General features: G+C 45.8%; 2 protein-coding genes across 2 annotated transcripts in view; one reads left to right on the top strand and one right to left on the bottom strand.

The window, feature by feature from the left end:
• Positions 1-17,580, top strand: part of LOC142684081 (histone H3-like centromeric protein A) — a 245,238-nt gene that overhangs the window by 103,263 nt on the left and 124,395 nt on the right. The window lies entirely within an intron of this gene.
• Positions 943-17,580, bottom strand: part of LOC142684080 (histone H3-like centromeric protein A) — a 322,916-nt gene continuing 306,278 nt past the window's right edge. Inside the window, exons 2-5 of the mRNA XM_075847468.1 lie at positions 9,494-9,592; positions 2,021-2,157; positions 1,875-1,952; positions 943-1,570 (exon numbers count right to left, since the gene is read on the bottom strand). Of these exons, the coding sequence (XP_075703583.1) occupies positions 1,439-1,570; positions 1,875-1,952; positions 2,021-2,157; positions 9,494-9,578 (432 nt within the window). The 5' untranslated portion in view covers positions 9,579-9,592 and the 3' untranslated portion in view covers positions 943-1,438. The remainder of the gene's footprint in view (positions 1,571-1,874; positions 1,953-2,020; positions 2,158-9,493; positions 9,593-17,580) is intronic.

Here is a 17,580-nt window from a genome sequence, read left to right as displayed (position 1 = left end):
TTAGTGGAGAACCAGGGAGCTCTTGAGTTCTCTCTGGTCTGTGATGTGCTGTGGGGGGGGGGGGGGGGAGTGAGGGGAGAACATCTCCCCTTCTCCCTCTTAAGATTTTCCCTATACCCCCCCCCTTCCTTTTGTCCTTCTACCCTTCGTTTACTTCCCTATTTGAATCGATCGTTACTAAGAATTGACTGAGATGTGGGTGATGGAGGGGCGGATGAGGGTGTAATGCTGGTATTCCTGTCTTGCTATACTAATGCTTGTAGTGTATTGATGGTACTATGTTGGGAGGACTTTGATTGCATATTTACTTATTGTTGTTGAAATATAGGTTGAAATGATCGGCCCTCATGGGCTTTTTCTGTACCCATGTCACCCCCTTTTCTTTTTCTGTATCCCCATTTCTTTTCTTGAAAATAAAAAATTTTAAATATTAAAAAAAAAAAAAAAAAAAAAGGAGGAAACCCAGCGTCTTGTGATGTCCATGGGTTCCAGACTTCAGGCCATCATTGCCTGCAAAGGATTCTCTACAAAGTATTAAAAAAAACATTTATGGTAATGTTAATTTGTCCAATCACTTTTGATCACCTGAAATGAGGAGGTTGTGTAGAAAAATGGTGGCAATTCCTAAACTTTTCACAGGAGATTTTTGTTTAACCCCTTGAAATAAACCTGAAAGCTTCAACTTCAATTGCATCTCAGTTGTTTCATTTCAAATCCAATGTGGTGGCAGCAAAACCCAAATCATACAGATTGTGTCACTGCCCAAATAATTCTGGACCCAACCCACACACCCACCCACACAGCAAACACTCTGAACAAGCATAGCTGCAGTGTAAAGAATGGGGGTGGGACAGAGCAAGAGTATTGAACTACAGCGAAGCTGGAGTCATTGATCATATCCAAGCCCTTATGAAGATTAGTCTAAAATGATGAAGATCAAAGTTATAATATACATTTTTTTTTTATTTGAAAAAATTAACAAATCTTCACAGAATAAAAACAGGAAGCGGATCATAAACTCAGCAGAACAATTAGAAGGTCGGCCAGATCAGGTTTCATTAGCGGTTGTGTCCAGCGTCTTTGTTAGCGGTTTTGTCCAGCAGTGCCGCCTTGTGGTCATTTTCTGTGCTACATCCTGGACCCCTATAACCCATTACAATTACATAGCTGGACAGAAAAACTACTGCACTACCACCCTGCAAACTGCAGCGGCAGCCATATTGGTTGTAACAACTTTCCCATGAACAGATAAAACAAAGAAAAAACCTCCACTGTAACCAGTGTCAGGAGGGGGCGCTAAAGCCGGTTTACTCTTCCAAACTGGATCTTTTATGCAATGGTAAAACTTGTATTTCCCAATAGATTTTCTCCATTAATATAAAACTATTTACACGTGATCATTCTTCATCAAATCTTGAGAGATAAAACGGCAGCGTTATCACAGTTCATACGGGATGCCTCGGATTCTCCGTGCGAGCTGCATGTCCTTCACAAAGAGAGTGCCCCTATTGGCCTGGTGACTGAAGAGGTAAGAATCTTCAAAGAGACTAACGAGGAAGTCCTCAGCTGACTGTGGATACAGAAGAGCATTAGTCCCTCTTAAAGTGACAGCACTCCCGGTATAATTTACTACACAGCTCGAAGGACTGATCAGATTTCACTTTTATGAGCTGTTAGCTAGAGTGATGGTGGGGGGGGGGGGGTCTGGCCTCTGGAACTCCCACAATGCATCACAACCCCTATGCAAATGTCCCGCTAGGGCATATGGATGTGTTAGAGGGGGCGGGGGCTGAGTAGTGAACCACTGCAAAGAGCAGCTCCCTCTCTGGTTGACCCATGCGTTACATGGACAGTGCATTGTATGAGATACTGACCTCTTGTAGCGCCATAAGTGCGGTGCTTTGCCAGTAGTAAAACACGCCGCGGGAATACTTCAGGCAGATCTCTCTCACCTGCAAGAATAAAAGGGGAATATCACTGACAATAAAGAGGAGCAGCCGCAGAGGACACATCCACTCACCAGGCGGAAAAACGGGGTTTTCTGAATGAGCAGATTGGTTGATTTTTGGTACTTTCTTATTTCCATCAGCGCACGGGCTCCTGGGCGGTAGCGTCTTCTTCGTTGTGTGCTCGGTCTGTGAATCGTTTCCCCACTACCTGTAAGAAAGAAATCCATAATCACAGCTGAAAATGAATCTCCCGCTACATGGAAATTCACTGTCTGGCCGGGGTCACACGTAGGGTAAACACGGCAGATTTTCTGCAACGGATTTCATTGCGGAAACTCCACAGCGTAATACAGAAGCAGAAGAGTGGAGGAGATTCAAACAAATCTCATCCAGACGCAGCGGAAAAAAACCCGCCAAACTTACCCAGATCTCTCTGCTCCTGCGTTCAACCCGGCCTCCAGGGATGATGTCTCATCCCATATGACTGCTGCAGAACATCAGAGGGACACGTCACCATGGCTACGGGTAAGTATTGTTTTTTTTTCTACCTTCTATGGACATTCCAGCCGAAAAACTGCAGTTTTTCAGCCAGAATTACCTCCGGTGCCGAGGGCCAATACGCTGTGTACTTTTACGCCGCGTATCTGCCCTGTGTGAACATGGCCTATTACCTTAATGTCCCCCAAGGAACATCAGGTAAACAGATTTAAAACATAACATGCTACCTGCAGCCACCACTAGAGGGAGCTCATTGTATATGGTTGTACATTGAACTTGGTAACAAAACAGTATGCAGTGAGCTCCCTCTAGTGGTGGCTGCAGGGAGACAAAATTATACCATGTAACTGTCTACGCAGGAGATTTAGAGCTCCGTTTCAGAAAACTGTGCTCACACTGCTGTAAAACGACATTAAGAAATTAATCAGCACAGAATGTTGGACCTAAAAAGGATATAAATGTGGACGTTCAAATTTTAGATACTTTTCTATGACTGATAATTTGGGGTCCATCAAGTCCCATTGATACCTGATTAACCCCTTAAGGACGCAGCCTAGTTTTGACCTTAAGGCTCAGAGCCCATTTTTCAAATCTGACATATTTCACTTTATGTGGTAATAACGTCGGAATGCTTAAACCTACCCAAGCGATTCTGAGATTGTTTTCTCGTGACACATTGGGCTTCATGTTCGTGGTAAAATTTGGTCGATATATTCAGTGTTTATTGGTGAAAAATTGCAAAATTTAGAGAAAATTTTGAAAAAATTGCATTTTTCAGAATTTAAATGCATCTGCTTGTAAAACAGACGGTTATACCACCCACAATAGTCACTAGTTCACATTTCCCATATGTCTACTTTAGATTGTTTTTTGAACATTCTTTTATTTTTCTTGGACGTTACAAGGCTTAGAACATAAACAGCAATTTCTCATATTTTTAAGAAAATTTCAAAAGCCTTTTTTTTAAGGTACCTCTTGAGTTCTGAAGTGGCTTTGTGGGGCCTATGTATTAGAAACCCTGATAAAACACCCCATTTTAAAAACTAGACCCCTCAAAGTATTCAAAACAGCATTTAGAAAGTTTTTTAACCCTTCAGGCATTTCACAGGAATTAAAGCAAAGTGGAGGTGAAATTTGCAAATTTCATTTTTCTTGCTGAATTTCAATTTTATTCATTTTTTTTTCTGTAACACAGAAGGTTTTACCAGAGAAACACTACTAAATATGTATTGTCCAGATTCTGCAGTTTTTAGAAATGTCCCACATGTGGCCCTACTGCGCTCGTGGACTAAGGCCTCATTTACACGAGCGTATTATACGCGCGTGCGACGCGCGTGCTTTTCACGCGTGTCGTACGCACCTATAATAGTCTATGGGGCTGTTTAGACGATGCGTGAATTTTGCGCTGCGTGAGTGCGTTGCGTAAAACTCACGACATGTTCTATATTCTTGCGTTTTTCACGCAACACGCACCCATTGACTTCAATGGGTGCGTGAAAACAACGCATGCCACACTGACGGTCCTGCGTTGCATGCGCGAAAATCACGCAAGAGCTGTCAAAAGGATGAATGTAAACAGAAAAGCACCACGTGCTTTTCTGGTTACAAACATCCAAACGGAGTGTCAAATTAGAGATGAGCGCACCGAACTTCACCGGGTTCGGCCGAACTCGTTTTAACCGAACCCGGCAAAAAATGTTCGGGTACGCGACGTCAGGAGACAGTCACTGCCCACGGTGCTCAAAGACTTAAACTGTTTCAGCACCATGGACAGTGACTTTCGATCACAATATACATATACGTGTAAAAAAAAACAGAAGTTCTGACTTACCGATAAGTCCCGGCTTCTTCCTCCAGTCCGACCTCCCGGGATGACAATTCAGGCCAAGTGACAGCTGCAGCCAATCACAGGCCAATCACAGGCTGCAGCCAATCACAGGCTGCAGCGGTCTCATGGCCTGCCGCGTCATCCTGGGAGGTGGGGCCGGATGACAAGAGAGGGACGCGTCACCAAGGCAACGGCCGGGAGACCGGACTGGAGGAAGCAGGCAGTTCATGGTAAGTGTGAACGTCTTTTTTTATTCACAGGTTGGTGTATATTGTGATCGGCATTCACTGTCGAGGGTGCTGAAAGAGTTACTGCCGATCAGTTAGCTCTTTCAGCACCTTGGACAGTGACGGGCGTCGACTACCTCATCTCTATGATGGCGGCTGCGCGAAAATCACGCAGCCGCGCATCATACACGGATGACACACGGAGCTGTCAATTGGCTTTTGCGCACGCAAAACGCAGCGTTTTTTTGCGCGCGCAAAACGCACACGCTCGTGTAAATGAGGCCTAAAACACAAGCCCTAGAAGCAAGGAAGCACCTAGTGCATTTTGAGTCCTCTTTTTTTATTAGAATATATTTTAGGCAGCATGCCAGGTTTGAAGAGGTGTTGAGGTGTCAAAACAGTAGGAATCCCCCAATAGTGACCCCATTTTGGAAACTACACCCCTCAAGGAATTCATTTAGGGTTGTTGTTACCATTTTGACCGCAAAGTTTTTTCACAGCACGTATTTGAATTGGGCTCTGAAATGAAAAAAATTTCATTTTTTCCAATAAGATGTAATTTTTTACCAAAATTTCTTATTTTCACAGGGAACAAAATACCCCATTTTGTTGCCCAATTTCTCCTGAGTGCATCAATACCCCATTTGTGGCAATAAACTGCCGTTTGGGCCCATGGGAGGCCTCAGAAGGGAAGGAGCGCTGTGTGTTCTTTGGAGTACAGATTTTGCTGGTTTGGTTTTCGGGTGCCATGTCGCATTTGCAGAGCCCCAGAGGTATCAAAGCAATGGAAACCCACCAGAAGTGACCCCATTTTGGAAACTACACCCCTCAAGGAATTCATTTATGGGTAATGTGACCATTTAGACTACATAGTTTCTTCACAGAACTTATTTGAATTGGGCTGGGAATTAAAAAAATATATATTTTTTCCAATAATATGTCATTTTAGCTCAAAAATTCTTATTTTCACAAGAAATAAAATACTCCATTTTGTTGCCCAATTTGTCCTGAGTGCCGCAATACCCCATTTGTGGTGATAAACTGCCGTTTGGGCCCATGGGAGGGCTCAGAAGGAAAGGAGCGCTGTGTGTTCTTTGAGGTACAGATTTTGCTGGATTGGTTTTCGGGTGCCATGTCGCATTTGCAGAGCCCCAGAGGTATCAAAGCAATAGAAACCCACCACAAATGACCCCATTTTGGAAACTACACCCCTCAAGGAATTAATTTATGGGTGTTGTGACCATTTTGACCCCATAGTTTTTTCACAGAACTTATTTGAATTGGGCTGGGAATGAAAACAAAATTTTTTTTTTCAAATAATATGTAGTTTTGGCTGAAAATTTCTTATTTTCACAAGAAACAAAATACCCCATTCTGTTGCGCAATTTGTTCTGAGTGCCGCAATACCCCATTTGTTGTGATAAACTGGCGTTTGGGCCCATGGGAGGGCTCAGAAGGAAAGGACCACCATTTGGCCTACTGGGGATTTTCTAGTGCGAAGTCATGTATGCAGAAGCCCCTGAGGTACCAGTACAGTTGAAACCCGCAAGAAGTGACCCCGTTTTAAAAACTACACCCTTAAGGCATTCATCTAGAGGTGTAGTGAGCATTTTGACCGGAGACCTACACCCCATAAACTGTAATGTGGGTTCTCCCGGGTATGGCAATACCCTACATGTGGCTGTTATCAGCTGCCTGGACACACAGCAGGGCCCAGAGGGGAAAGACGAGGGGGATAAGCTGTGCGGAGTGCATCAGGGTAAGTAAAATTGGGGTAAATTATAAACCAAGGGATGTATGATAAATTTTAAAACACTATCATACAGAGCCCTGGTTTTTCGGGACATGTCACATTGATATATTGTGTCATCCATTATCGCCCTCTTATAGCAGACTTTGCACCTCTTTTGACTTTTTCCCTTCTTGCCAGTTTGGGGAACTTCTCCTGGAAAGTGTTGCCCTGGTACGATGCGTGTGGGCTCGCTTCCAGAAATACTGGGTGCCCCCCCTTCTTGGTCCCTAAAGATTAGGTTCTTGATAATCACCTCGTGAAATTCCAGGAAAGTTCCCGTCTGGCCTGCACATCGACGTAGCATGTACGCATTGTACAATGCCATCTGTATGATGTGCCCGGCCAGCTTCTTATACCACACCGCATGGCGCTGTAGGGCTTCAGGGCTTGATCTTACAAGTCCATCCCTACCATGTACCTATTGTAGTCCAGGATGCAGTCTGGTTTGGGGGTGGCCTTTCCTTCATATATCCTAAACCTGTAGGTATACCCTGATGCACTCTCACAGCTTATACATCTTCACGCCATACCTTGCCCTCTTACCCGGCAGGTACTCGCGGAATTGAACCCTCCCTTTAAAATGTACCAGGGACTCATCAATAGAAATACACTTCTCGGGGGTGTATGTTTGGGAAAACCGGGCACTGGAACCGTCTAATAGGGGTCTCCGTTTATACAAACGGTCAAAACTGGGGTCATCTCGGGGTGGGCACGGCTCATTATCAGTATAATGTAAGAAGCGAAGTATTGCCTAATTTATTTATTTTTTTAGGTTCCAGTTCAGTTCTGAAGTTGCTTTGAGGGGCCCATATATTAGAAACCCCTATCAAATACCACCCCATTTTAGAAACTAGACCCCTCAAAGTATTCACAACAGCATGTAGAAAGTTTATGAACCCTTTATGTGTTTCACAAAAATTTAGAGCAAAGTAGAGGTGAAATGTACATTTTTTTTTGTCAGAAAATCCTCTTTATACCATTTTTTTTATAACACAAAAGGATTTATCAGAGAAACGCAACTCAATACTTAATACCCAGATTCTGCAGTTTTGAGAAATATCCCACATGTGGCCCTAGTGCGGTAATGGACTGAAGCACCGGTCTCCGAAGCAAAGGAGCACCTAGTGGATTTTGAGGAATCTTTTTTATTAGGCACCATGTCCGGTTTGAAGAGGTCTTGTGGTGCCAAAACATTGGGAACCCCCCAAAAGTGACCCCAATTTGGAAACTAGACCCCTTGAGGAATCCATTGTAGTTTTCTTGGGGTGCATGCGGCTTTTTGATCAGTTTTTATTCTATTTTTAGTTGGCGTGGTGACTAAAAAACAGCAATTCTACTATTGTTTCTTTTTTCGTTTTTTTTTACAGCGTTCACCGTGCGCTATAAATGACATTCACTTTATTCTGCGGGGCGATACGATTACGGCGATACCAGATGTTTATAGTTTTTTTTTATGTCTTATGGCGTTTGCACAATAAAATACGTTTTGTAAATAATCACTCACTTTTTGTGTTACCTTATTCTAAGAGCCAGAACGTTTTTATTTTTCAATCAATAAAGCCGTGCGAGGACTTATTTTTTGCGTAACGAACTGTAGTTTCGATCAGCACCATTTTTAGGTAAATGCAACTTTTTATTCCATTTTTTGGGAGGTGAAGTGACCAAAGAATTGGGATTGTGGTTCGGTTTAATATTATTTTATTTTACGGCGTTCACCGTGCGGGATAAATAATGAAATAATTTTGTAGTTCAGGCCGTTACGGACGCGGCGATACCAATTATGTATAGTTTATTTGTTTATATATTTTTATTAATAATAAAGGACTGATAAGGGAAAAGGGGGGATTTTTACTTTTATTACTTTAAAATCTTTTATTTTCTTATTTTTACACATCTTTTTTTAACTTTTTTTTTACTTTATTACTTTGTCCCACTAGGGGACATGAGGGCAGGAGGCTCTGATCGCTATTCTAATACACTGCACTACATGCGTAGTGCAGTGTATTAGAACTGTCAGCTACTCACTGACAGCAAGCATAGTGGGTCCTGACGTTGTCAGGACCCACTAGGCTTCCGTCTATGGCATAGCCGGACGCCATTGTTTGGTGTCCGGTTGCCATAGTCACCATCGCCGGCCGCTATCGCGTAGCAGGCCGGCGATGGCAGCTTAACCCCTAAAAAGCTGCGATCTCTATAGAACGCGGCTTTTAAGGGGTTAATCAGCGGGGACACAGCGATCGGTCCCCGCTGTAGGAGCTGTGACAGCTGCTGAACAAGACAGCAGCGTCACAGCTCCTGTATGTGTCGGGAGGACGGCCGAAACGGCCGTTACTCCCGAGACGTACTATTACGGCATGGAGCGCGAACGATACAGCTGCCATGACGTAATAGTACGTCAAGGAGCGGGAAGGGGTTAAAGGGGTTGTACCACGAAAATAATTTTTCACCTATCCACAAGATAGGTGATAAATGCCGGATCGCTGCGGGTTGTTAACAAGAGTGTGGGTCCCAGAGTGGTGGTCACTCAAGTCATTCTCTATGGCAGTGGTCCCCAACCTATTTTGCACCGAGGACCGGTTTGATGCAAGAACATTTTTGCGGGGACTGGCGGGGGGGGGGGGGGGAACACGTCTCATCCAAACACGTCTCATCCACACGCTGCATAAACGGAGTAGAAAAAAGGCTCAGAAATTGACGTCACAACATCGCGCCTGCCTGCGCGGAGCCGCTCACGGCAGAGTGCATAATTGGGCAAGGAGCAGTCAAACTTGACTATTTCCGTCGATCCCATAGGGAATGAATAGAGCGGTCGGACTGCAGGTTGGAAATTCTTAGATCCCTCATTTCATAATATATCTTCATGGGTGTGAGCTGTGTTCTCAGATTCCCTTCCCAGGGCCATATAGTAACGTGCTTCCTGCAACCACCACTAGGGGGAGACGATTGTGCACATGCATGCAGCTCCTGTTGTGCCTATATAAATCAGTCCTCAGTTTGCTCCCCCTAGTGGCGGCCTTGTGCTACAGAAATTTGTGTATGTAACAGATTTTTACCTGCATAGAAACGAACCCTCTAAGATATAAAGCTGAGAAACGGATTACAATCTAGTATTACACGACCCGAGGTTATCTGGAATTCATTTTTAAAATAAAATATATAATGAGAGTGATAAGATGATCAAGGTGCAACTTTCTCTTACTTGGCGGAGATTGAGGAGGAGCTGCAGGTTTCTTCTGCGGCTGCGCCGACTTCCTGCGGGACGAGCTTTTCTGGGGTGGTTTCATGATGATGTAAAACGCTGCTGAGAGACATACAATCAGTTAAGCAGATAAGAGACGGTGACAATTCAGCAGAATCACAGGTGACGTAGGATAAACTGAGCGGTTTTATACTGACTGATGCCACCAATGCAAGTGACAAGAAAGTGATGACATTGACGGTGAAGATATGAGATTGCCGGATGTCAGTAATTAACGCACGCTGCATCAATGAATACAATAGATCCTCGTGGCATCAATTACCAGAACAGCGACATCAATGATCTATTTAATAATGCGGCAACAGAAGAGCTACCCGCAGCAGATCCCGCAAGCAATGGGCAGATGTTTGCAGACGTAATGGAGCCGTCTTTTCAGGCGTGATTCGAGGCGTAAAACGCCTGAAAATAGGTCGTGTGCACAGAACCTTACAGAGAATCCGTAATCCAGACAAAGGTGGGAAATTTAAAACTGGAGCAAAGGAAAAGTGGAGCTGTCGTCATGGAAATGAAAGGCCGCAGCTGGAGGACGATGAGCTGCAACAATGCAGTACAAATATACAGAAATAAAACATCTAATAATCCATATGATCTCTAGACACGCAGCAGCGAAAATGTATAAAATCAACACACACGATAGACGAGGAGAAGAAACATTCAGTCGAGTGCGCAACTTTTCTTAGGACTCTCTGCTTTGTGCCGTTTCTCTGTTATTCCTCCTGGAAATGTAAGAATTGACAGCTGTGTGTTACCAGTTGGGGGTGTGTCCCTACACAAACTGACAACGTCCAATCAGTGCTGACAGAGAGACTGTAGGGACACGACCTTTGATGAGGAGAATGGCAACACCAAGTTATCTATTAATACATACATTTCAGGAGAAATGTCGGCTCCTCTTTAATAATATTGTCTGTATCGTGTATAATTCATGAGGACGCACGTGCTGCCCGGCGTGATGTCAGCGTCACCGTATCTATCAATGATTATACACTGAACTCTAGAAAACTGCCAGATACACCAGGACGACTGTATACATCAGAGTTTCCCAACCTTTTCAGGCTCGAGGCACCCCAGGGAAAAAAAATAATTCTCAAGGCACCCCTACCAAAAATTGTTTACAAAACGACAAAAAATGGCGAAAAACAAGCAGTACACTCTTAGGTTATGTTCACACAACGTTTTTTTGTAAGGCAGAAACTAAAAGTCTGCCTCGAAATTCATTTACGAATTTTGAGGCAGATTTTGAATTGACAGCGCTGTTTGACTTTTTTTTTATTTATTTTTTTCCCACATTTTTTTTAAGCCGTTGAAGCGAATGCAAAAACCGCAGACAAAAAAGCACCAAACGAGCGCCGCAGGTTTTTTCTGCCTCCTATTAATTTCAATGGGAGGTCAGAGGCGGAAACCACTTGAAGACCGTCAGCCCCCCACTCCCAGTAATGACCGTCAGCCCCCCACTCCCAGTAATGACCGTCAGCCCCCACTCCCAGTAATGACCGTCAGCCCCCCACTCCCAGTAATGACCGTCAGCCCCCCACACACAGTAATGACCGTCAGCCCCCCACTCCCAGTAATGACCGTCAGCCCCCCACTCACAGTAATGACCGTCAGCCCCCCACTCACAGTAATGACCGTCAGCCCCCCCACTCCCAGTAATGACCGTCAGCCCCCGCACACACAGTAATGACCGTCAGCCCCCCCACTCACAGTAACGACCGTCATCTCCCCACACACAGTAATGACCGTCAGCCCCCCACTCACAGTAATGACCGTCAGCCCCCCACTATCAGTAATGACCGTCAGCCCCCCACTCCCAGTAATGACCGTCAGCCCCCCACTCCCAGTACTGACCGTCAGCCCCCCACTCCCAGTAATGACCGTCAGCCCCCTACTCCCAGTAATGACCGTCAGCCCCCCACTCCCAGTAATGACCGTCAGCCCCCCACTCACAGTAATGACCGTCAGCCCCCTACTCACAGTAATGACCGTCAGCCCCCCACTCCCAGTAATGACCGTCAGCCCCCCCACTCCCAGTAATGACCGTCAGCCCCCCACTCCCAGTAATGACCGTCAGCCCCCCACTCACAGTAATGACCGTCAGCCCCCCACTCCCAGTAATGACCGTCAGCCCCCCACTCCCAGTAATGACCGTCAGCCCCCCACTCACATTATAATGACCCCTCAGTAAAGCCACCATCAGCCTCCGTCCCCCCAGTAAAATGACCATCAGCCCCCTCCAGTAAAGCCACCATCAGCCTCAGTCCCCCCGCCCCCCGATAAAATAACCATCTGCCCCTCTAGTAAAGGGACCATCACAGACAGAAAGTGTGCTTACCCCTGGGGAAGGAATAAATAAGGAGGTATAAGAACAACAACTCCCAGCATGTCCAGGATGTTATGTGATATCAGAGAAAGTTTACAGGAGGAGGTATAAGAGGAGAGGACTACAACTCCCAGCATGTCCAGACTTAGTATGGGATATCAGAGGACATTACAGGGAGGAGGTATAAGAGAAGAGGACTACAACTCCCAGCATGTCCAGACTGGTATTATGGGATATCAGAGGACATTACAGGGAGGAGGTATAAGAGGAGAGGACTACAACTCCTAGCATGTCCAGACTTAGTATGGGATATCAGAGGACATTACAGGGAGGAGGTATAAGAGGAGAGAACTACAACTCCTAGCATGTCCAGGCTGTTATTATGGGATATCAGAGGACATTACAGGGAGGAGGTATAAGGAGAGGACTACAACTCCCAGCATGTCCAGGACGTTATTATGGGATATCAGAGGACATTACAGGGAGGAGGTAGAAGAGGAGAGGACTACAACTCCCAGCATGTCCAGGACGTTATTATGGGATATCAGAGGACATTACAGGGAGGAGGTATAAGAGGAGAGGACTACAACTCCCAGCATGTCCAGACTGTTATTATGGGATATCAGAGGACATTACAGGGAGGAGGTATAAGAGGAGAGGACTACAACTCCTAGCATGTCCAGACTTAGTATGGGATATCAGAGGACATTACAGGGAGGAGGTATAAGAGGAGAGAACTACAACTCCTAGCATGTCCAGGCTGTTATTATGGGATATCAGAGGACATTACAGGGAGGAGGTATAAGGAGAGGACTACAACTCCCAGCATGTCCAGGACGTTATTATGGGATATCAGAGGACATTACAGGGAGGAGGTAGAAGAGGAGAGGACTACAACTCCCAGCATGTCCAGGACGTTATTATGGGATATCAGAGGACATTACAGGGAGGTAGAAGAGGAGAGGACTACAACTCCCAGCATGTCCAGGACGTTATTATGGGATATCAGAGGACATTACAGGGAGGTAGAAGAGGAGAGGACTACAACTCCCAGCATGTCCAGGACGTTATTATGGGATATCAGAGGACATTACAGGGAGGAGGTATAAGAGGAGAGAACTACAACTCCTAGCATGTCCAGGCTGTTATTATGGGATATCAGAGGACATTACAGGGAAGAGGTATAAGAGGAGAGGACTACAACTCCCAGCATGACCAGGACGTTATTATGGGATATCAGAGGACATTACAGGGAGGAGGTATAAGAGGAGAGGACTACAACTCCCAGCATGTCCAGGACGTTATTATGGGATATCAGAGGACATTACAGGGAGGAGGTATAAGAGGAGAGGACTACAACTCCTAGCATGTCCAGGACATTATTATGGGATATCAGAGGACATTACAGGGAGGAGGTAGAAGAGGAGAGGACTACAACTCCCAGCATGTCCAGGCTGTTATTATGGGATATCAGAGGACATTACAGGGAGGAGGTATAAGAGGAGAGAACTACAACTCCCAGCATGTCCAGGACGTTATTATGGGATATCAGAGGACATTACAGGGAGGAGGTATAAGAGGAGATGACTACAACTCCCAGCATGTCCAGGACGTTATTATGGGATATCAGAGGACATTACAGGGAGGAGGTATAAGAGGAGAGAACTACAACTCCCAGCATGTCCAGGACGTTATTATGGGATATTAGAGGACATTACAGGGAGGAGGTATAAGAGGAGAGAACTACAACTCCCAGCATGTCCAGACTGTTATTATGGGATATTAGAGGACATTACAGGGAGGAGGTATAAGAGGAGAGAACTACAACTACCCACATTCCCCTGGCTCCATTTCTCACACAACTGCTAAGAAAGTAAAGAAAACCGCACTTACCCTGCCCAGTGTTAATGGCTCCTCTCCCTCCGTCAGGCTTCTAGTGGGAAGCTGTGGGCGGTACTTGTAACAGACGTCCGCGCGTCACGTCTGCTACAACGTCGGGGGCGGAGCTTGTAGCAAAAAATAAATAAAAAAAATGTTAAAAAAAATGTAGATTTTTTTTTTTTTTGCCGTGGATGAGCCGCGGCACCCCTGAACAGCTCTCGGCACCCCGGTTGGGAACCACTGGTATAGATTATATAATAGCCCCACAATATAAAAGACAAGAAAAACCAAAAGGCTCCCGCACTGCGTTCTTCCAGGTTTTGTATCGCCCCCTTGTGGCTAATAGAAGAAGTACACCAAATGTTCAAACCATCGCTAAAGCCAACAAAACTATATCCTGATGTTTGATCTCCCACAATCTATAATAATTATAATACACGATCACCGCACGGTCTCAATGACGTCATCAAGACCTCGGGCTGTAAAGAAAAGCCTGTTTATACCCCTGGGTTCCAGGATGGGTCTATTTTAGGCTCGATGGGTTTCTATCAAGTTCTATAGAAAATGCTTAGAAACGTTGTGATATATAAAAAAAAAAACCTTTTATTGACATTAAGACCCCTTTACCAATGCCGATAATCATACGAGCGCTTGTTTTCGATCACGGGCAGCGATGATCAGACGATAAATTGCACTGATTGGTCAGCTGATCACATCTTTTATGCGTCCCAAAAAATCGTCGTTGTCCACAGCGTACAAACAGGGGATGTGCTGCCGACAATACGTAAACTGTACGAGCACGGACCATCGTATTAACCATCGCTCATCCCCGTACAGCGTGCGTCGGCTCGTGTAAATGAGCGCCGACTCACTGGATACATCGTTGATCGTGCAAGTTCCATCTAGTGAAAAACTGTAAACAGGGAGGAGGGGGATGCAGCTGCAGTTTCTTATGCCCCACGCACGCGACCGTATTTTTCATCAGTAAATACAGCAGGGACTCTCCCATAGAAGTCTATGGGCGCTTCCGTAAATATGGGCGGCTATGGATACGCATCCGTACTCTGACCGTATTTATGGAAGCGTTGCTATGCAACATGCTGATGACATCATTTGCATCCTCCCTCTTTTTTTTTACGGATCCGTATATACCGATGCAATATGGACAGTTTTTCGGGATAGATGAAAATACGGTCGTGCGTTACTTGGTGTTGCAATGAGGGGGGAGGGGTAGCGGCTGGTACTTGCTAGTTATACTATTACTGATATACTCATTAAAGGGGTCTTCCCATCAGACACATTTATGACGTATCCATAGGATGTCAGGTAGATGAGGGTCCCACCTCCGGCTTTGTCTGATCTGTTTCCGTAACTCCCATAGTAGTGAATGCGGGTCCCAGAGGTGGGACCCCAATCTACCTGACATTTATGACATATCTGCTCGTTTGCTCCGGTCACACGGAGCTATGGATAACACGGAGCTATGGATGACACGGAGCTATGGATAACACGGAGCTATGGATAACACGGAGCTATGGATAACACGGAGCTATGGATGACACGGAGCTATGGATGACACGGAGCTATGGATGACACGGAGCTATGGATGACACGGAGCTATGGATAACACGGAGCTATGGATGACACGGAGCTATGGATGACACGGAGCTATGGATGACACGGAGCTATGGATAACACGGAGCTATGGATAACACGGAGCTATGGATGACACGGAGCTATGGATAACACGGAGCTATGGATGACACGGAGCTATGGATAACACGGAGCTATGGATGACACGGAGCTATGGATAACACGGAGCTATGGATGACACGGAGCTATGGATAACACGGAGCTATGGATGACACGGAGCTATGGATAACACGGAGCTATAGATAACACGGAGCTATGGATGACACGGAGCTATGGATGACACGGAGCTATGGATAACACGGAGCTATGGATAACACGGAGCTATGGATAACACGGAGCTATGGATGACACGGAGCTATGGATGACACGGAGCTATGGATAACACGGAGCTATGGATAACACGGAGCTATGGATGACACGGAGCTATGGATAACACGGAGCTATGGATAACACGGAGCTATGGATAACACGGAGCTATGGATAACACGGAGCTATGGATGACACGGAGCTATGGATGACACGGAGCTATGGATAACACGGAGCTATGGATGACACGGAGCTATGGATGACACGGAGCTATGGATAACACGGAGCTATGGATAACACGGAGCTATGGATAACACGGAGCTATGGATGACACGGAGCTATGGATAACACGGAGCTATGGATAACACGGAGCTATGGATGACACGGAGCTATGGATAACACGGAGCTATGGATAACACGGAGCTATGGATGACACGGAGCTATGGATAACACGGAGCTATGGATAACACGGAGCTATGGATGACACCGAGCTATGGATGGCACGGAGCTATGGATGACACGGAGCTATGGATGACACGGAGGTATGGATAACACGGAGCTATAGATAACACGGAGCTATGGATGACACGGAGCTATGGATGACACGGAGCTATGGATGACACGGAGCTATGGATAACACGGAGCTATGGATGACACGGAGATATGGATAACACGGAGCTATGGATGACACGGAGCTATAGATAACACGGAGCTATGGATTACACGGAGCTATGGATGACACGGAGCTATGGATAACACGGAGCTATGGATAACACGGAGCTATGGATAACACGGAGCTATAGATAACACGGAGCTATGGATGACACGGAGCTATGGATGACACGGAGCTATGGATGACACGGAGCTATGGATAACACAGAGCTATGGATGAGGGTGAGCGGTCGTTACTCCGATCGCTCGTCCCCATACGTTATTATCATGTCGGCAGCGCGTTTCTCTGTTTACACAGGGAGATGCGCTGCCGACAACAATAATATTTCACTTTTTTAAAACGATACGACCAGCAGATGATTGGGTGTTTGCTCGTTCATCTGCGGATCGCTGCCCTTTTTACAAAGCGCAATTATCAGCAACGAGCGTTATATGAACACTTGTCTGCCCGATAATCGTCCTGTGTAAAGAACATTTTAGGCTAAGTTCACACTGAGTTTTTTGACGAGTTTTTTTTACGGGGAAACCGCGCTGCAAAACTCTTCAAAAACTGCCCTATAATGCCTCCCATTGATTTCAATGGGAGGCGTCGGCGTCTTTTTCCCGCGAGCAGTAAAACTGCCTCGCGAGAAAAAGAAGCGACATGCCCTATCTTCGGGCGTTTACGCCTCTGACCTCCCATTGACTTCAATGGGAGGCAGAGAAAGCGTATTTCGCGGTGTATTATGCCCGCGGCGCTCAATGGCCGCGGGCGAAAAACGCAGCGAAAATCGGCGTGCAGGGAGAGGAAAATGTGCCTCAAACTTCCAAACGGAATTTTGAGGCAGATATTCCTCCTGCAAAAAACTCAGTGTGAACATAGCCTTAGGCCTCATTTACACGAGCGTGTGCGTTTTGCGCAGGCAAAAAAATGCAGCGTTTTGCGTGCGCAAAAGGCACTTGACAGCTCCGTGTGTCATCAGTGTATGATGCGCGGCTGCGTGATTTTCGCGCAGCCGCCATCATAGAGATGAGGCTAGTCGACGTTAGTCACTGTCCAGGGTGCTGAAAGAGTTAACTGATCGGCAGTAACTCTTTCAGCCCCCTCGACAGTGAATGCCGATCACAATATACACCAAACTGTGAATAAAAAAAAGACGTTCATACTTACCAAGAACTTCCTACTTCCTCCAGTCCGGTCTCCCGGCCGTTGCCT

This window comes from Rhinoderma darwinii (genome assembly GCF_050947455.1).
Source record: "Rhinoderma darwinii isolate aRhiDar2 chromosome 4 unlocalized genomic scaffold, aRhiDar2.hap1 SUPER_4_unloc_5, whole genome shotgun sequence".
Classification (NCBI taxonomy): Eukaryota; Metazoa; Chordata; class Amphibia; order Anura; family Rhinodermatidae; genus Rhinoderma; species Rhinoderma darwinii.
This window is presented reverse-complemented; position numbering and strand designations above follow the sequence as displayed.